This window comes from Siphateles boraxobius, unplaced genomic scaffold, assembly GCF_051911475.1.
Source record: "Siphateles boraxobius isolate OS27281-9 unplaced genomic scaffold, OSU_SipBor_1 41, whole genome shotgun sequence".
Classification (NCBI taxonomy): Eukaryota; Metazoa; Chordata; class Actinopteri; order Cypriniformes; family Leuciscidae; genus Siphateles; species Siphateles boraxobius.
In genome coordinates this window covers 37,992,130-38,009,488 of record NW_027509042.1, presented here as the reverse complement: position 1 = coordinate 38,009,488, position 17,359 = coordinate 37,992,130, and the positions used below count along the sequence as shown (strand labels likewise).

At 41.2% G+C, this 17,359-nt stretch overlaps 2 protein-coding genes across 12 annotated transcripts in view; one reads left to right on the top strand and one right to left on the bottom strand.

The window, feature by feature from the left end:
* Positions 1 to 4,669, top strand: part of kcnh7a (potassium channel, voltage gated eag related subfamily H, member 7a) — a 129,800-nt gene extending 125,131 nt beyond the window's left edge. For all 11 annotated transcript variants that reach the window (XR_013193055.1, XM_077199476.1, XM_077199472.1 and 8 more), the window contains 3 exons: positions 800 to 944; positions 1,129 to 1,276; positions 2,146 to 4,669. Coding sequence is in view for 10 of the 11 variants with exons in the window: in XM_077199476.1 (XP_077055591.1) it covers positions 800 to 944; positions 1,129 to 1,276; positions 2,146 to 2,427 (575 nt within the window). In the remaining variant the exon portion in view is untranslated. The remainder of the gene's footprint in view (positions 1 to 799; positions 945 to 1,128; positions 1,277 to 2,145) is intronic.
* A 15-nt stretch (positions 4,670 to 4,684) lies between these two features.
* The window catches only part of dnah9l (dynein, axonemal, heavy polypeptide 9 like), a 56,650-nt gene continuing 43,975 nt past the window's right edge, over positions 4,685 to 17,359 (bottom strand). Inside the window, exons 68-85 of the mRNA XM_077199466.1 lie at positions 15,203 to 15,325; positions 14,867 to 15,071; positions 14,620 to 14,784; positions 12,130 to 12,270; positions 11,738 to 11,908; positions 11,517 to 11,639; positions 10,827 to 11,020; positions 10,475 to 10,623; positions 10,147 to 10,274; positions 9,842 to 10,069; positions 9,025 to 9,216; positions 8,703 to 8,822; positions 7,260 to 7,502; positions 6,996 to 7,178; positions 6,766 to 6,881; positions 6,297 to 6,409; positions 5,615 to 5,755; positions 4,685 to 5,515 (exon numbers count right to left, since the gene is read on the bottom strand). Of these exons, the coding sequence (XP_077055581.1) occupies positions 5,268 to 5,515; positions 5,615 to 5,755; positions 6,297 to 6,409; positions 6,766 to 6,881; positions 6,996 to 7,178; positions 7,260 to 7,502; positions 8,703 to 8,822; positions 9,025 to 9,216; positions 9,842 to 10,069; positions 10,147 to 10,274; positions 10,475 to 10,623; positions 10,827 to 11,020; positions 11,517 to 11,639; positions 11,738 to 11,908; positions 12,130 to 12,270; positions 14,620 to 14,784; positions 14,867 to 15,071; positions 15,203 to 15,325 (2,983 nt within the window). The 3' untranslated portion in view covers positions 4,685 to 5,267. The remainder of the gene's footprint in view (positions 5,516 to 5,614; positions 5,756 to 6,296; positions 6,410 to 6,765; positions 6,882 to 6,995; positions 7,179 to 7,259; positions 7,503 to 8,702; positions 8,823 to 9,024; positions 9,217 to 9,841; positions 10,070 to 10,146; positions 10,275 to 10,474; positions 10,624 to 10,826; positions 11,021 to 11,516; positions 11,640 to 11,737; positions 11,909 to 12,129; positions 12,271 to 14,619; positions 14,785 to 14,866; positions 15,072 to 15,202; positions 15,326 to 17,359) is intronic.

Genomic DNA, 17,359 nt, shown 5'->3' with positions numbered 1-17,359 from the left:
CCCTGTTTTGTTGTCAAACCGCTGAATGTAACTTTTAAAAAAAGTCCAGTACAAATGTTTCTGCCGCTCATCAACGGCAGCTGTCACAGTTGCTAGGCGACAATAACCATCCATCCCATTTAAAAACACTCAGTCCAACCTTCGTGGCCTTGGATGGCCTTTGAGTCCCAGTCCTTTGAAGGATGCAGCCTCTGAATTGGGACACAGCTAATGACTGCTGATATAATTACACAGCCGCGGAGCTTTCCTCTCTATTCTTCTCTCATTCCTTTTCTGCTCTCTAAATATTACAAAACGGCCCTAGAGCTCATGATTAGACTGAGGTTGGTGTAATATCTTGAGGCAAACACATTCTCTTGGCTTCTGGGTATTGCGGCTGTTATATTAGGGGACACTGGTGCAGTGTGGAGATTATTAATGACGTACGTGTCTTTGTATGTGTGTGCGATGTATAATTTGTCTTGTCGGAGTGCTGTATGTTTTATTACAGTGTGTATGTAATCTCTCTCTGTGTGTGTGTGTGTGTGTGTGTGTGTGTGTGTGTGTGTGTGTGTGTGTGTGTGTGTGTGTGTGTGTGTGTGTGTGTGTGTGTGTGTGTGTGTGTGTGTGTGTGTGTGTGTGTGTGTGTGTGTGTGTGTGTGTGTGTGTGTGTGTGTGTGTGTGTGTGTGTGTGTGTATAGGTAGTACAATTGACATTCGAGCAGGATTGAACTTACATATATGTGCATGTGTTTGTGTGCATCTGGCTTGTTTGTGTGTGTGTCTTTGATTAATTGCACTGGGACTTGTGTTTCTCTAGATGTGCGTGTTGAAGAATGGCCTTGTGGGAATGCAGATGACTCAGCAAAATCTCAGGACAGAGAAGGAGGAGACGACTCTGAAAGTGACATCACATTCGGTGAAATGGAGCAAAGACTGGATCTACTACAGGAACACCTGAACAGGTGAGAGAGCGAAATGGAGTTAAAGTAGGTCACATGAAAGAATAAATGAAGAGAAAACAAGTTGAAACATCAACTTTGACATCCAGAACATTTTGTGCTATTGATAGAATGGTGCTTACCACCATCTGCTGGTCACAGACGGTATTGTACTTCTGCGTCAATATGTCTGTGTGTGTTCATGTAGGCTGGAAGTGCAGATGACTTCAGACATCCAGGCTATTTTACAGTTGCTCCAGAGGCAGAGCGCTCTGGGACCTCCAGCGTACAGTACGGTGGCCGTCAGCCCAGAGTACCACAAACCTGTGCAGCCTGTCACCGCCATGCAGACACAGGTAACACACAGGCTGTGTTCAATATGGAAAGCTAGTGTGGATAAAGCACGTTATTCACTCAGAGTACCCCACCACCCTAGCAACTGCATTTGCAATAACTGAAAACACACTTACAGCAAGGTGACCAGATTTCTAAAATGAAATCTGGGGACATTTCCCAACATTTTTCTATGTCTTCTTTTTTTAATTTTTGTGTGTTCCATATACTATATTATAATTAAGAATTATGATGTTTGCGGGTCAAACTGACCCAAACTGGTTTTAATACAATTCACACTGTAAAATAGTGGAAGTAAGGTGTTTTTAGTGAATGCGCAAGACTTACGGTTCCTTAGCCGCTATTGGTAAATATCTAGAAGAATAACCAGTAGAGTCCAGTAAATGCTACAAACCAATGTGTTTATAATTATAGTACATGAAAATAATTTGGTAAGAAATACCAGTTTGCAATATCAGGCAGCATAATGAGATGTTTTGTACAGCTAAAAATAACCGGAAGCCAGACACATTCAATTTACAAATTACCACATTTGCTCCTACGTGAAAAATAAGCTGGATATTACAACAAAACTATGACTTTACAAAATAGATAAATAAAACAAAATAAATATGATAATACACATTTAATTGAAATATCTTTTACATTTTCTAATTGTAATTAATATTTTCATTTTGACAGAATAAAAATATATAAAAAATGTATGTCTGTGCTTTTGGAGGCTATGTTGGCCAGACTTTTTTTGCAGTGTATTTTCTCATTGCTGGAGGAGACAAGGAAGAGATTGCAGTTGATTTCGGTTGAATTTGCAGTAGCATAATGCATTGGAACGGCAGAAATGGCAGCGTTTAATGTGTTTTCTTCTTTGCAGAGTCCTGATCTAGAGAACGCCTACAAAGCCAAAGACTCCACGCCTGCCGTTACCATGGAGATGACCTCTGATGTCAGCACGGCGACTCCATTGGTGACAGAACCAGAGTGGGAGGCGGGCCTGGGACTGAAACCATTGGAAAATGAGCTCTCTGCATCACAGCAGCCAAGATCTTTCCAGATGTCAGCCAGACAAGCGTCTCTGCCGGATTCGTCCCCCGGAGGCGGATTGACGGCGGGTCTCCACAGGCCCTCCTCTGATCCTGGGCTTCCAGGGCAGTAACATAAGGTCAAAGGTTTTTATGGTAATGAAGCAGAGTCAAATAACAACTAGGTTGAGTTCTAATAAGCTGAATTGTGAATAAGAATGCCTCATAGAGGAATCTCACTCCTGTATGCTTTCATGTAACTATGCACAGAGAGAACAAACACCACAGTAATGTCAGCCTCATCCCTTCTACAGCTAGACTCAGGGTAGAGAACACCAACCCGAAGAGTCGTATGCAATGAACAACCTTCCATGTCCCTAATAGTTACCTTAAAAAAGCTATAGTTGAAAACAAAAGCAGTTGAGCAGATGCATTAATGCAGAATGAATCAGTTTGAAGGTTGTTCATTTTGTAAATACATAAATAGAGCGCCTATCAGGAAGTAACACACTGGACATACAACCATGTTAATGAAAGAAAGATGCATGCTAAGGGGATAAAAATGCAGTGTTTATTTATTTATTTGCATGTTTGTTAAAACACTTGCATTGTTAAATTGGTGACGTGAGCTCGTTTTTTTTTTTTTTGTTCTTACTTTACCTATTTGAGATTTACATGTATTTAACTATGAATTTCCTGGTATTCAGGAAGAATCTTTACTTGAACTGAAGCAAAGCCTCATCATGAAAACTGTTGTCATCATCTCAAAATATCACTTTATTCTGCCCATATCAGATTTCCACTGCACTGTTACATTCAACGACACACTATCCCTTCAGAGCCAACTCAATATTTTAGCATTGTCAGTATTGAAACATCATGTCTCAGTATTGAATTTGACAAAACATTTTTGATCCAAGTGAGTATGACCATTCTTTAGCCCTCATGGTGGGTAATTGAAACCACAGATGAACGCTGTATCTCCCCAGAAACAGTTAACACTTTAGGGGTCATTCCTAATCCTGGGTAAATCTTATTTGCTGTCATTCTCATTTACCGATAAATAGGCATTGACAAATGCAGCTCACAACCTGTTTTAATAACTGCTTGTCCGCCACATAGGCCCGCTCCAGTTAACGCGTTTGCTGTTGCAGTTTGAGAAAAGTTAATGAATATTTAATAAGGTAAGCACTGAGACAGTTTATGATTAGCTAAATCTGTTTCTAAAAAAATCTCACCTTTTGGATTCTAGCACTCTTAAAGCAAGGTTAACACTTCATTTCCCATGGTTAAATGCAGTGCTAGGTAATACAATTGCTTAACCCAGGGTTAAGACTGGCCCTGTGGAAAGCCATTTTGTGTTATACATGCTTTTTGTCCCTCATTTCTTTATGCAGTTTACGGATTCATTTTAGAAGTTTCTTACATTCTAAAGCTGTAGCATTGTTATAGTTTTATTTCATTTTTATCTGTAGAAATATATCTGGATAACGTGATCTGCAGGAGAAAACACTAGCTTTTGTAGCAGCAGTCATCCCTGGCCTTCCAGAAGATAGATCTACGTTAACAGAACCTACTAAACACACACTTTTAGTCTTGCAGTGTAACATGACAGTGAGTTCATGTGTAGGAGGGCTGCATGTTTAACCAAAGTTAGTTAGTAGAAGTAATCACTTAATACACATTTAATGAGATGCATTGAAGCACACTGTCTTCCTAGTGTCCGCTAAAACTAAAAAAAGCAGAAAAATGTATGCATGTTCAGTAATTTGCTCATAGGGCCACCAGATTTAGAGCTTCTGCATGAATTAATGATCTGATTGGTTGGCTGAAATCTGGAGGCGGAGCATCATGACATATCGGTGTATGCGAAAGAGGCTCTAAATCCTCATCTTTCATCACACAGATATGTGGTTGGCCGTCATCGTCACTGGCTCGTGTGACCGCTGTGATCACGGCATGCACTGACCTAACAGTTTCCTGTGAGATGGTCCAAGTCATGTCTCGTGTTTTAGTAAGTTGGCCGGAGTGGGTTTGCCGTAGGGGTGTTTCTGGGACGAGGCCAGGACACGTGCCAGTGCGGGAAGAGGGCGAGAGAAGGATACGATATTATTGCGATCTTTTGCACAAACTCTTTAAACATCTTGTACAGTGTCACTTTTTAAAACTAGTGCTGTTCACAAAATTGTTTTTATGCATTTTTTTTTTAAATGTTTGACACTGTATTTTATACAATGCAACACATAACAGCAGGTTAGAATGTTTTCTTCCTTGGGTATATTGATATGTATTATATTTATGCTGTATATTGTGAATATTACTAGAGTTAATGCACAACTCTGTAAATTAATAAAGGAAAGAATGCTTAATTTACAATGATGCACAAGATTATTTATGGAAAAAGCACTTTATTGCTCTAAGAACCTGTGGAAAACCTAAACAAGACACTTTGTATGCACCTCCATTGGCAAAATCCTCTTGAAGCGAGTCTGGAAAGTTACCAAGATGGCCACAGCATGAACAGAGACAGTACACAGCTTCTATATAATCGGCGGAAAAAAACGACTGCCAAATCTAAATGTTAATAACATACAGTACAGTGGGGTCCAAAAGTATGAGACCACTATTACATTTCTCCTGTTTTTCATTATTAATTTACAAAAAAAAAAAGTTTAATATTTCTAATTCATATACATCATAACTTTGATTCACTTTTTCAAAATCCTAAAAAAAAAAATTTTCCAGGTTCACATACAGTAAGTCTTGGAGGTTTGCATCCCACTGTATGTAAATTACCACTGAAATGACAACAATATAATATATTTTGCTTTTATAGCTCAAATCAGGCTAAAAACAGTTTAAAGTTGGTTCAACTGATGCACACTGTAGAGTAAGAAAGACCAGGTGACGTTTTTACCAACGAGAAGCTTTCCTTGTTTAAATAAATGAACGTCCTTTCCTGTGTTTCTCAGCATCACACACTAAGCAGCAGAGCGACCCCTGCAAGAACCCATTTTGCTGGCCTCTCTCTGGTCTTAAGGCTGAAGGTCCAGATATACGTGTTAGCACGTAGTTTGGTTTTATAGACGGGGCATTCATAGGTATTGCGCGACTCTTGGCGGTCGTTCGGGATGGCTCGAACAGCTATAACAGGCATGCTGGGAGTCAGTTCCTTCAGGCGTGCTTCTGCGATTGTCCCACCCTGAATATCCCAGCGTGCACCTGCAGTCACAAACACTGACTTAAGAATCAAATGAGCATTTTGATTGACTGATGGAAATGCCCTGTGATTGGCTAAAACTGTTGTATTTAAATACAGACCCTCCATGTAAAGGCCATAGATGTAGGCTCCCTCTCTGGCCGGCTGGTTAAACTCCTCTTTGAACTTCTTGGTCACATCCACCGTCAAATTCATCTTGTCCAGCGGCCATTCGTTCTTGCGTGCCAAACTCTGCATCACAGCTTCAAAGGCATAAAGTGTGTGTGATGCAAATGAATAGGTCCTCTAAAGGAAATGTCTTGCACTACTGTTCAAAGGTTTGGGGTGGGGGGTGTTGGAAGAATTGTCATTAAATTGATCTAAAGTGACAGTAAAGAAACAATGTTACACAAGATTTATATTTCCTATAAATGCTGTTCTTTTGAACTTTCTATTAATCAAAGAATCCCCCAAAAAAGTATCATGGTTTCCTCAAAAATATTTAGCAGCACAACTGTTTAACTAACATTGACAATAATAAGAAATGATACTTGATCACCAAATCAGTATATTAGAATGATTTCTGAAGGATTATGTGACACTGGAGTAATTATTGCTTAAAATTCAGCTTTGCCATCACAGGAATACATTTTAAAATATGCTATATTTCTTAATCAAACTTTTTTCTTCTATTTTCATATAAGAGATTTTTAAATCAACACCAACCCCAAACTTTTGAATGGTTGTGTATATTTATAATTGTTCTAATTCTTTATATATAAGCTTGTCTGTGTTTTACTGCACCTGTTAGAAACGACTGAGGGTTAAATAAACCAGAGATCCAGACCACACTAGGCAGAGAGAGATCATGAGTCCAACTATCTAACTCTCTACAGCGCAGTAACACGTCATTGTACCTGATTGGAGAGACACACACACACACACAGAGACATCACATATACAGATTGGTATCATAAATCAGTACAACAACGGTTATATAGTTCCAAAACTTAGTGAGTTGCCCAGCTAAAATATAATATCTACATAATACCTACAATACAACATCAACTCTCATAATATCCTAATAATATTTTATTTCAGCTAATTGCCAAGACATCATTTCTTTCATATCATTTTCTTTTTAAAGTTGAGGTACTAAAAAAACTACAAAGGCACACAACAAATTTACTGAAACTTTAACTAAAATTAAAATAATCAAATCAAAAACATTAATTAAAAATAACTATAATAGTATATCAATGATACTGCTTACCACTGTCCGAGGCTGTATATAGAGGGGTAGGCCAGTCTGGTCCAGGTATCGGGAACATTATCAAAAAACAAAGCTGTCTGTATCTGCTCCATCTCGGATGAAATTGCCAGCTCTCCCTGCCAGAGAAAAGAAGAAAATAAGGTTTACGCTAATCCTCAAAAGCCGTGACCAAGCAGAGTTCATTATTTGATAATAAACTGGCACAGAAAAAAAATCCAATAACAGCACACCTTTAGCCCCAGGTCCAGCTCTTTGAGCGAGCGTCTGATTTCATTGAGGAGCATGTTCATACGCTCACACTCCTGGAAACACACCAGAATGTAGGGCGAGCGTTCGGCTGTTTTGGACGTGATGTCAGACATGTTGTACTCTTCTGGTAGCTTCTCCAGGATGTCATCCAAGATTGTCTTCACCTGAAACAGCAATGGCTTAAACCTTTGTAGAAAGCTATCCGTCACCACAACCAATGATCTTTCAAAAGCTCAGAACCAGACCTTCTCTTCAGCGGTCTGTGAGGCTCCTTCACCCATGTTGGAGTCTCTGTACTGCAGCTCCAGAAGAGTGTGGAAGAGGCTGTCTGACGTCACTGTAAGAAACTCAATCTCAGCGTTTGGATGAAGCCCATAATGCACTGGGCTTTCGTGGGGAAGCATCTCATCTATGTACGCATGATAGCCTTGGTAATCCAAGTTAGAAGGCACAACTAATCCTGGGGCCAGTGACAACTTCCTGTCGAACTGAAAGGACAGCGATTTAGTTTTTGTTTGTTAGACGAAATAATTGGGATCAACCAATATTGAAAATCAAATTATCCAATACAGATAAACCGATTATTATTTTCATGTTTTGGCCAATAAATGGAAGATAATAAAATTCAATAGTAATACTTTACAATAAGGTTCCATGTGTTTAATTAGTTAACAACATTAGAAGTATTTTTCAGTGTTAGCTCATGTTAACTAAAGCATGTATTAATCATAGTTCATGTTAGTTTCAACATTTACCAATACATAAGTAGAACCAAAAGTTGTATCTGTTAATATTGTTTAATGGACCTGAGCTGACATGGACTAACAAATGTACAGATGTATTTTTATTAACTCAAGTTAACGAAGATTTATAAATACAGTAATAAATTTGCTCATTGTTATGCATTAACTAAGGGGACCTTATTGTAAAGTGTCACCAATTCAATACTTTTTTGTCTAAATAAATGTAAAATACAACACAAAAAAAATCATTTTAAATGCTAAAAGTGAATTTGTAATGTACAGTCTGAAAAATGGATAATCTTTTTGAGGTTTGCTAAAATTTCCATTTACCTGTTATTAAATTAGTAGTGTTTTTAAAGATTCATTTTAAGTGACCATTGGACAACAGCTGAAATAACCTAAATGTAAAAATATGTCAAATGCATATGAACGTATATTTTTCAATTTTGAAAAATACAGACATTAATAAAATAATAATAACAATAATAATAATGGCCAATAAGCGATTGGTATCAATATATAGTCCATCCCCACTAAAAACTAAGATCAATCATTTTAAATGCTATCAGTGGATTTAAGCATCACAACATTAGTATGTGCATTATAAAAGATAGATAAACAATTTTTTGTAAATGTACTTAAGTGATGATTCTTTATAATAATTGTTTTGCTATTATCTAGCACTAATCTAATCTAAATCTTAAATTAAGTGGATCAAGTCTTCTGGACTGATCAATCAAATAAAATATTACCATGCTGACTTGTATTTTACCACAGTCTTTGCACAAACACTCAACCAAGTGTACCGCCATTTAGTGTGTGTGTGTGTGTGTGTGTGTGTGTGTGTGTGTGTGTGTGTGTGTGTGTGTGTGTGTGTGTGTGTGTGTGTGTGTGTGTGTGTGTGTGTGTGTGTGTGTGTGTGTGTGTGTGTGTGTGTGTGCACACCTGATTAGGTTGCATGTATTCTTCCAGGTAAGTTCTGCACAGTCTCCTGTCCCAGTCATCAGTAATGTGACCTCCATACATGATCTCACCAAACAGGTAACGAAGGTCTTCCCATGGTACCTGTGCAACACAGGTTTGTTTACATGGCTCAGTATTACATACACACTCTCTCACCATATAAGTAGAATTAGTGGCTCTTCCAAAATGATTTCCATGTTTATATCAGTTACATACACATAAAATATGGATTATAGATCACAATGTTTCTAGTGAGGCCTATGGAGATTTGAATGGAGGATTTGGTTTTCTGTTAATTACACACCTGTGAGTTGGCTTCTAGGTAGTTGTAAAGCACATTTACTGATATGGTTAGATCCCCTGTGTTAAAAGGGTACTTCCTGTTCCAGCCCTGTGGCCCAAATTTCCTCCTTTCAGCCACACAAGCGTGAAAATAACACAGCGAGAACAGGATGGTCTTAAACTCCTGCTCACGGGAACACTGGTCCAGAATGTCCTGCATTCACAACACAAACAAATTTGCATGTAACCAAAAGAGTTCATGTAATGCAATATTCTCATTTGACCTAATCATGTTACTACCCAGTAAACAATTACCGTCTTTCAACGTTGAAATTTGGTTGAAAATAAGTCGGTCCACCTTGGACTAGTTTACAACGTGATTTCAACTGATCATCTAAGACCACATGTTTTCAATTGAAAATCTAAGACAGGATAAGTCTGTTATACGTGCTAAAATAACAGAGAAAAACAAACGACCAAACCATGTTCATTATTATCTCAAATAATTTGAAAGAGTTTTACATATTCCATTTATATGTTGAAGATCGACCTGTTTTCAACTTTGAAAAGTTGCAATAGATGTTGAAGATTTACGTCTATTCAAAGTCTAATAAACGACTTTTTGCTAGCTGGGTATACATCTCATTCTTGACAAGTCTGAAGCCTTACAAAATTGTGTTCCTTTGTTCGTCACAGCCTATCAAAACATATTTGATGTTTAATATACAGCTATTTAAGCAGGATTTTGGACCACTAGCATTTCATTGTGGCTTGATCCAACAGCACAGCATGATAAAAAGAAAGAAATGTCACCACGACTTGAGTTCATTTGGTTTAACCTGATCAAAGTTGTCCAGAGCAGCATGTAGGTTGGCCAGCATGCCTGTGGGTGGCTCGTTAGTGATTTTGATGGAATTTTCCAGAATTCCCTGTGGAATGATGTGTTCCTGTGGAGTGGGAGAGGGTTCTGCACTCATGAACACTCTGTAGTCTTGGTGACTGTTCTCACAGCAACATTCAAGAAGCTTCTCAAGACTTCCCAGCCACTTTGCCACCAGGTGAATGTTCTAGAAGAAATGCATGCATTTGCATAAGTTATATGCATAAAACAACAGAGATCTACCATATATAGATCATGACACACCTGTAAAATGACCCAGTGGCCCTCTCTAGAGGCCTTTTCCATGGCAAGTTCAGCCACAGATTCCTGGCCCTGTCCTAGAGACACATTATGGAGCTTCCCCAGGTCTATTGTGAAACCCAGCTTCTTGCCTAAACATGGACATGAATACACAGGCTTTCTTCACAATGTCAGTTCAAACACTGGTTTTAGGCATATCGTATTCAAATCTAATGTTTTTCTGAACCAGTGCAGGGTCATCATGCAGTACCACAGTCAAGATGATGGCACACTCTCTTTGACAAGCTAAACATTAAAGATTCATGCATGAAGTAAAAGTATGTATTTTTACCCAGGGACTCGACATCTTTTAGGGGGTCCACTCCAGGGGACAGGATGAAGAATACAGGGGAAGCAGGACCGCACTCTTTGAATGAACGTGCAAACTCCATCTTCCTGCTCTCGGTGTACTGCACACCTAGTTTCTCTTCCACAAAGTTCCTACACACACACACACATTTGTTCAATGGATGGACAAAACGTATAAGAGAATATTTATCACCATTTGTTTTCCGAAGATGAGCGAAAGTCTAATGGCCTTCAAACTTGAGCTTGTGAAAGGCGCTATATAAATTAAACATTATTATTATTAAACATAATTCATTCTGTCTTTAATAAACACATACTACACCTCATAGACTTACCGGACAGCGTACGTCATTCGGTCGGGTCGAAGAGCTCTCATAAGGATGAGTTTCTGGAGGGAACTCTTGCTTTTCCATTCCTGAGGGAGTTTCTCTTTCTCTGGACACTCTGACTCCACAACTTTCTTCCAGCGTTTGGGTGAACCCTCGATGTCCCGGTCCAGACCACGAAACTCATCGGTGAAGCTCATTGTCTGCAGAAGACACCAGGGGCCTCATTTATAAAATGTTGCATAGAAACTGTCCAACATTTGATCTTACAATCATTTATCAAATGTGCGTACGTGTAATTCAGAGAACAAACATGCCCACAAAAAAAAGTGCATACGCCTCTCTTCCAGATTTGACATTTATAAAAAACAAATGATCTTAAAATTGAGCGCAGCTGAATGGTTTCAGATCTCCGCCTTGTAAACGCCGCCTAATTAATGTCATTAACATATAAAAGAGCACCAGTCAACGTCTAAATGCTTAACTTGAGAATGGCGAGCGACAAGAATAGCTTAGATTTTCAAATTCCTGCAGAGCTCTGAGTCTCTCCCACAAGGAACAGTGTGTACGTCTGCTTGAAACCTGACGTGGCACTAAGTACTTTTCCACGTCCAGGCCCCAGGAGTGTGGCAGGTGATAATTGTCACCTTCTTGAGCTTGTGCTTGTGTGTGTGTGTGTGTTTCTAGGTTTGTGCTTACTTTAACAGCACTCCAGGCGGTGTTGGAAAGGAAGTCGACTGTGCTGACATAACTATGGTCAATGTTGAAGCGCAGCAAAAAGTCCAGCTCCCGAGGATCCACCTCTTTACTCATTAACAACAACTGATACACACAAAAGTCACAAAAAGTATGTGTCAGGACAAAAAAAAAAACTCACCAATCCATTATAATGTGTGTGTGTTTAACCCAGCCTGCATTACCTGAAATGTAAGCTGTGCTGCGAAGGTGAGCTTGTCTCTCTCAAACAAGCCTCTGTTGATGTAATTAAACGTAGAGAAGGTGATACAATCAATCAGTGTGTTTACACGGGTCTTTACATCTGAAGAGGCATCTGCGTTCTGCACTGCCTTGTGGAACACAACGTTAAATGCCTGCAGAACGAAGATAACATGCAAAGTGATTTCCCTGAAAAGTGCGAGACTGAGCATCACACAAAACCCAACACAGCAACACTATCTAAGCTGAGTTTAGTCGGGGGTGGGACTTTCTGGTGATGATAATTGCGCACAAATTACACTTGAAATATTTGCAGGAAGACCTGAACACCTGTCTTAAAGAATGAATACACAGACACACACAAACAAGGCCAGACCTTGAGGGAGAACTGGTACATGGGGTTGATCTTGTTAAGGTCATTAATGATGAAGTAGAGCAGGGATGCTCTGACAGCCACGGCCCGGTAGTGCTCACGAGCCTCATTAATCTTCACCTCATTAACCTTCGCCTCCAACACCTACACAGCACAAAAGCAGAATCAGACCAAGAAGAAACAACAAGTGCCAACTAAAAAGAAAACTCGAAATCTCTGGCTTGTCTAATGTTCTCTAGGTTAAAAACCAACAATAATAGCTCACTCCTAAACCTCAGAGAGCCTAGCAAAGCTCCCAACATGAAGACTCTTCAAAATTAAGCTATATTATACAATACTTTGTTTGGGCCAATCTGTTAGTAGTAGACATGTCAATTCTGTGGTCACAAAGTTCTCTACATTACACATATATAAACATCATGTTTATTTTGTATATTGGCTCATTTGATTATTATGCTTGAGCTACAGTATCAAGTGTATAGTTCAGCTCAACAGATTGTAAAATGTCTTGCACTGCCATTCAAAATGTTTCAGTCAATAATATGTTTTAATGTTTTTTGAACATTTGTGAGAACTTCAGCTCACCAAGGCTGCATTTATGTGGTCAAAAATACTGTAAAAAAAACTGTGATATTGTGAAATGAACTTTTGTTTTAAATTTTTAACGAATTATATGTAATTTATACCTGTGATGGCAAATTCCATTCTTTAGTGTCACAGGATCTTTTTTTTTAAATCATTCTAATATATTTTTTCCAGGATTTTTGATGAATTAAAAGCTCAAAAGATAAGCATTTATTTATTTATTATATATATTATATATAGAATTATTATCATTTTGTAAAAATGTAAAAGTATTTACTGCTACTTTTGATCAATTTAATATATCCTTCTTAAAGGGGCATTCGGCAACTCTAGCTATTTCTTCGCTGATTTTCACTTTTGTTGTGGCATGTTTTCTGTGGCAACGAGCTCCACCTACAGCTGTGAGGCGTATATATCACAACAATGTCGTAAAAAAACTCACTTGAGGCACCCTCCTCCCGCTTTCTACCGCTGCTCATGTGCATTTGTTATTATCGGAGCCGGCCAACTTTATCGTGTGGAGCTGTGTCTACCGAGGTGGGTAATACATCATTCACATTGAGGGCGGCGTGTGTGTTTATGTCGAAATTGCCGTAAAGCAGTTTGTGCTTCCTGCTCGTTCTCGCTTCTCACGAGACTTCCTATTTCCAACTTACGGAAGTCCCCATTTTGCAAGGTTGGTTTTCTGCGTAGAACGCTGAGGGGAGCCGGGAAAGTCACCATTCTCACCGGAACAGGTTATTAAACCATCCAAATGATTTCTAAAAGGTTTTATTAAGTTGAAATATTTGCTGAATGCCCCTTTAAAGCGGCAGTCGGTAGTTTTTCCTCTGTCGACATCTCTGTTCGAAATCTGCAACTGCAGTTATTCGCAGAATTATCAACTTTACGTGGGTTGTGCCTCGGCATGGCACAGCGTGGATGAATCCAATCTTTTGAGGAGAATGTGCGGCTGTCAGTCACCGTGCCGGTGTGGATACTGTCATTAGGAATCACAGATTCTACTTTTTGGAAGTATGACCAACATAAGTATTTTCACCTGAAAATGTCATCTGAACAAGTAACATCCACTTTTGTTCTGACCTGAACTAAGGGGAAAAAAGCATTGCAGTAAATCGTGCTGATTAAATCTAACGATCGCTTATCATATCACGTCAAACAGTGCAAATTATACTTTGATCTCAAATTGTTAATGTTAACAACATCAGCATTGCGTGACTACATTTAATGCCCTTCAGATATTTATCCTTGTCTTCTCATGGGCCCGGTTGCAGTCTCTTTTTTTCTGCAGCTACTCCAAAGTCCGGACCAAGTCTTTTGTATTTTACAATGGGTGAAAATTTAAGTTTAATTACATCAAGTGCTGTGAGAAAAGGCTATAAATCTCCAGCTCCAACATCCTCAAACGCAATATAGCCTACTAGCCGAGACTCCTTCTTAATATGTACAGATGTGACGTAATGACGCAAAGACATGCTTGAATTTCCTGCGGAAATCCACAAGTACCACTGGAATTAAAAACATTATTACAAGCTTACCATTTTGAATCGAGCTAAGGCAAGCAGATAGTTTTGAACACTGGCTAGTTATGTACTTGCTCAATTTATTTTGGATAATTTTTAACCCAAAAAAGTTACGGACTGGAACTTTAAATAAAAGAAAGAAATATTATCGACCACAAACTTTTGAATGGTAGTGCAATCAATTCCCACAAAACCCGTGCAGAAAATGCCAAAATGTCAGCAGGTTCGATCTAACTATAAGGATCCAACATGGCTACAGCAGCGAGGCAGCTCACTTGGGTTGGAACAGAGCTTATGTGGATCAGTGACAAATAGTGGAGGAAGGAGTTCCATGTTAGCTCACCATATTCAATTTTCCAGGAAAAACTGTTGAAAATACACAAACCTTCATCTCAATCTCGGCAGCTGTGTGTTTAGTGCTCTCGAGTTTCTCGACCAGAACGTTGTCTCCCAGGAAGTTATTCTCAGCCGCGGAGAGACGTGTCAGTAACTCATCCTCAAGCTGTTTTAACTCGATTTTAAATGTGTTCTGTTGTTTAGTCAGTTCAGACTGCAGATACACAAAGATAACTATCAGTAACACTTCACTCAAAAGCGTGTCCAGGTCTGACTAAACAAGTCCACACACACACCTTGAGATGTTCAAGGTCTGGTCTTTCCAGGTTGACCACCTCCGCGAGCAGCTGGTCCTCGAGCCCGTCCCGTGTGACGGTAAAGTTGATGAGGGTGGTCTGGGCCTGGATCTCAGGTTTATAGTGCGGGTTTGCCAGCTTAGTGTGCAGAATCAGACGGAAGTCAGGATGGAAATAACATTCCTTATCCCCCACTTTAATACATCTGCAGAGGGGAGAAGAATGGCATTATGAGGGAAAGATAACGGTTTGTTATACTGCAATATTGATACACTTTTTCTGTTTTTGTATTATATTTTGTGAAATGCTGTGTGTTGTTGTGTTGTGTTGCTTTACCTGCCCTTCTTGATGGTGTGTCGGCCCAGTAGTGGATCAATTACTGGTTCAATTGTCTCCTCCAGATTCTCAATCAATACAGGCTGTCCTGAGACCACGGCCTGTTCAATCACATCCACATACCTGTAGCAACAACGTCACAGACAAAATTAAATACTAAAATAAATACGAAGACAACATGAAATGGCATTAGCAATGCATTTACTTCCCTTGTTAAATGAAACATTATTTATATGGAGATAATGTTGGACAGGATTTGATTTTATCCATCAGGATTAAATCCATAAAATGTACACAGAGACAGTTATTGCATTTTGTTGAAAGATTATGAAAAAAACCATTTGGTGCACAATAAAACACGGAGATTTTATCTTAAAAATGAAATAAATATACATATACACATATATATATACACACATATACACACACACACACATATATATATATGAATTTAAATGTGCCCAACCCTGGAGGGACAGTCTCGATTGCACCCTTCGTCAACAGGGTGGCAATCTCTGCTCTCCTGATGGGGGCATAGCCACCGACAAAAGTGGAGCGGACACCCCAAGCGGGGAGGAGACCGTGCGAACTGAATCACATAGCCGAGCCTTATGGTCCGCGCGACCCAGCGGGACAGACGGGGAAGCTCTAACCAGGCTCCCAGTAACTGAACCAGCGGGATCATGCGAACCACAGGCGTCCCCCCGGAGGGGCAGCGAAGCGGAGTAACTGGCCCAGACGTGGACGGCATAGCGGCCCGATGTGGGGGCACAGTTAGCAACCGCGCCCTGGCAGAGGGGCCAGGGGAGGACCAGGCTGGTCGTCCCGCGGGGGCCTGCTCTGCCAGGGGTCTGGCGACAGAGGGGGACAGGGGCGAAGCGGTACGTGGACGGCACGCCATGTCAACCACCTCTGGGACAGAGGGGGACGAGGAGAGCACGGCTTGTGGGCGTCGCTCTGTGACGTCCGAGAACTCTGTGCTCAGAGACGGGAGAGTCAGCTCTTTGGAGAATAAGGATTCTTCCCCGGCCCTCCCCCGGGGAAAGGAGTGGTCCTGCTACCAACTCCTGGAAAGAACTGAGTCCCATCTCTGAGGAGCCCATCTCAAGAGCGCCGCTTAACCCGGCGTGTAGCGGAGTGCGGGGCTGGAGAGGACTGTGGCGTCCGACCGCGGCCTCCAGAGCCGGCCCGTGAACGGGCGGGGTGGGAGCCGCGGGAGGGCGCCTTTGGCGGTGGGCAGACCGAGGGATATGAGCGGACGGCGGGGCCGTCGGGACAGAATCAACCTCAGTCTGCTCATGGGCGAAGAGGCCGACCTGGGATATGGGAATGTCGGACAGACGGGTCCGCGCGACATCCAGCACATCAGACAGGTTCAGCCACAGAATGGTGAGCATCACCTGACCCAGGGAGCGTACGGCCACTTTCGTCGCTCAGAGAGCAAGGTCAGTGGCGGCGCGCAGCTTAGTGAAGAGCCCTGGGTCAGTCCCGCCCTCGTGCAGGTCCATGAGCATCTGGGTCAGGTGGACCAGCAGAATGACCATGGCATGCAGTGAGACGGCTGCCAGTCCCGTGGCGCTATAGGATCTCGCCACAAGCGTAGACGAAAAACTACAGGCCACGGGCGGGTGCTTAGGATTGCGCCGAGAAGAAGCACTCTGAGGACACATAGCATCGCAACAGAGCGTTCAGCCGGGGGGACCCCAGTGTACCCATGGGCAGCGGCCCCATCGAGGGGAGGAAAGGCGGATGAGATCAGCGAGCGGTCCCGAGAAGACAAGGGGGTCTTCTTGGACTTCGAGATCTCATCATGCACGTCCGGGAAGAGAGGTATTGGGGTTTGCCGTGGACGAGGGTCGGCGGCCTTACCCAAAACCCATCGTCCCAGGAAAGCATGGTCGTCATCTCCGGATCAGACTCAGGCACAGCCGTATGCACACCGGAAGGTGGCAGCTATGACGAGCCCTCACTTCCAGAAGACTCAAACCCACCTAGTGATGCTGCAACAGGCATGGCATCTTCCTCTGTAGCTTCAACTGAAACACGCGGGCCAACAGAGGGTAGACTCGCGGGAATCAGCAGTTCACTAGCGGGCACTGTCATTGAAGAGGGGGGCTGGGGTCACGGACACATAGTCGGCACCTTGATCCAGACCGT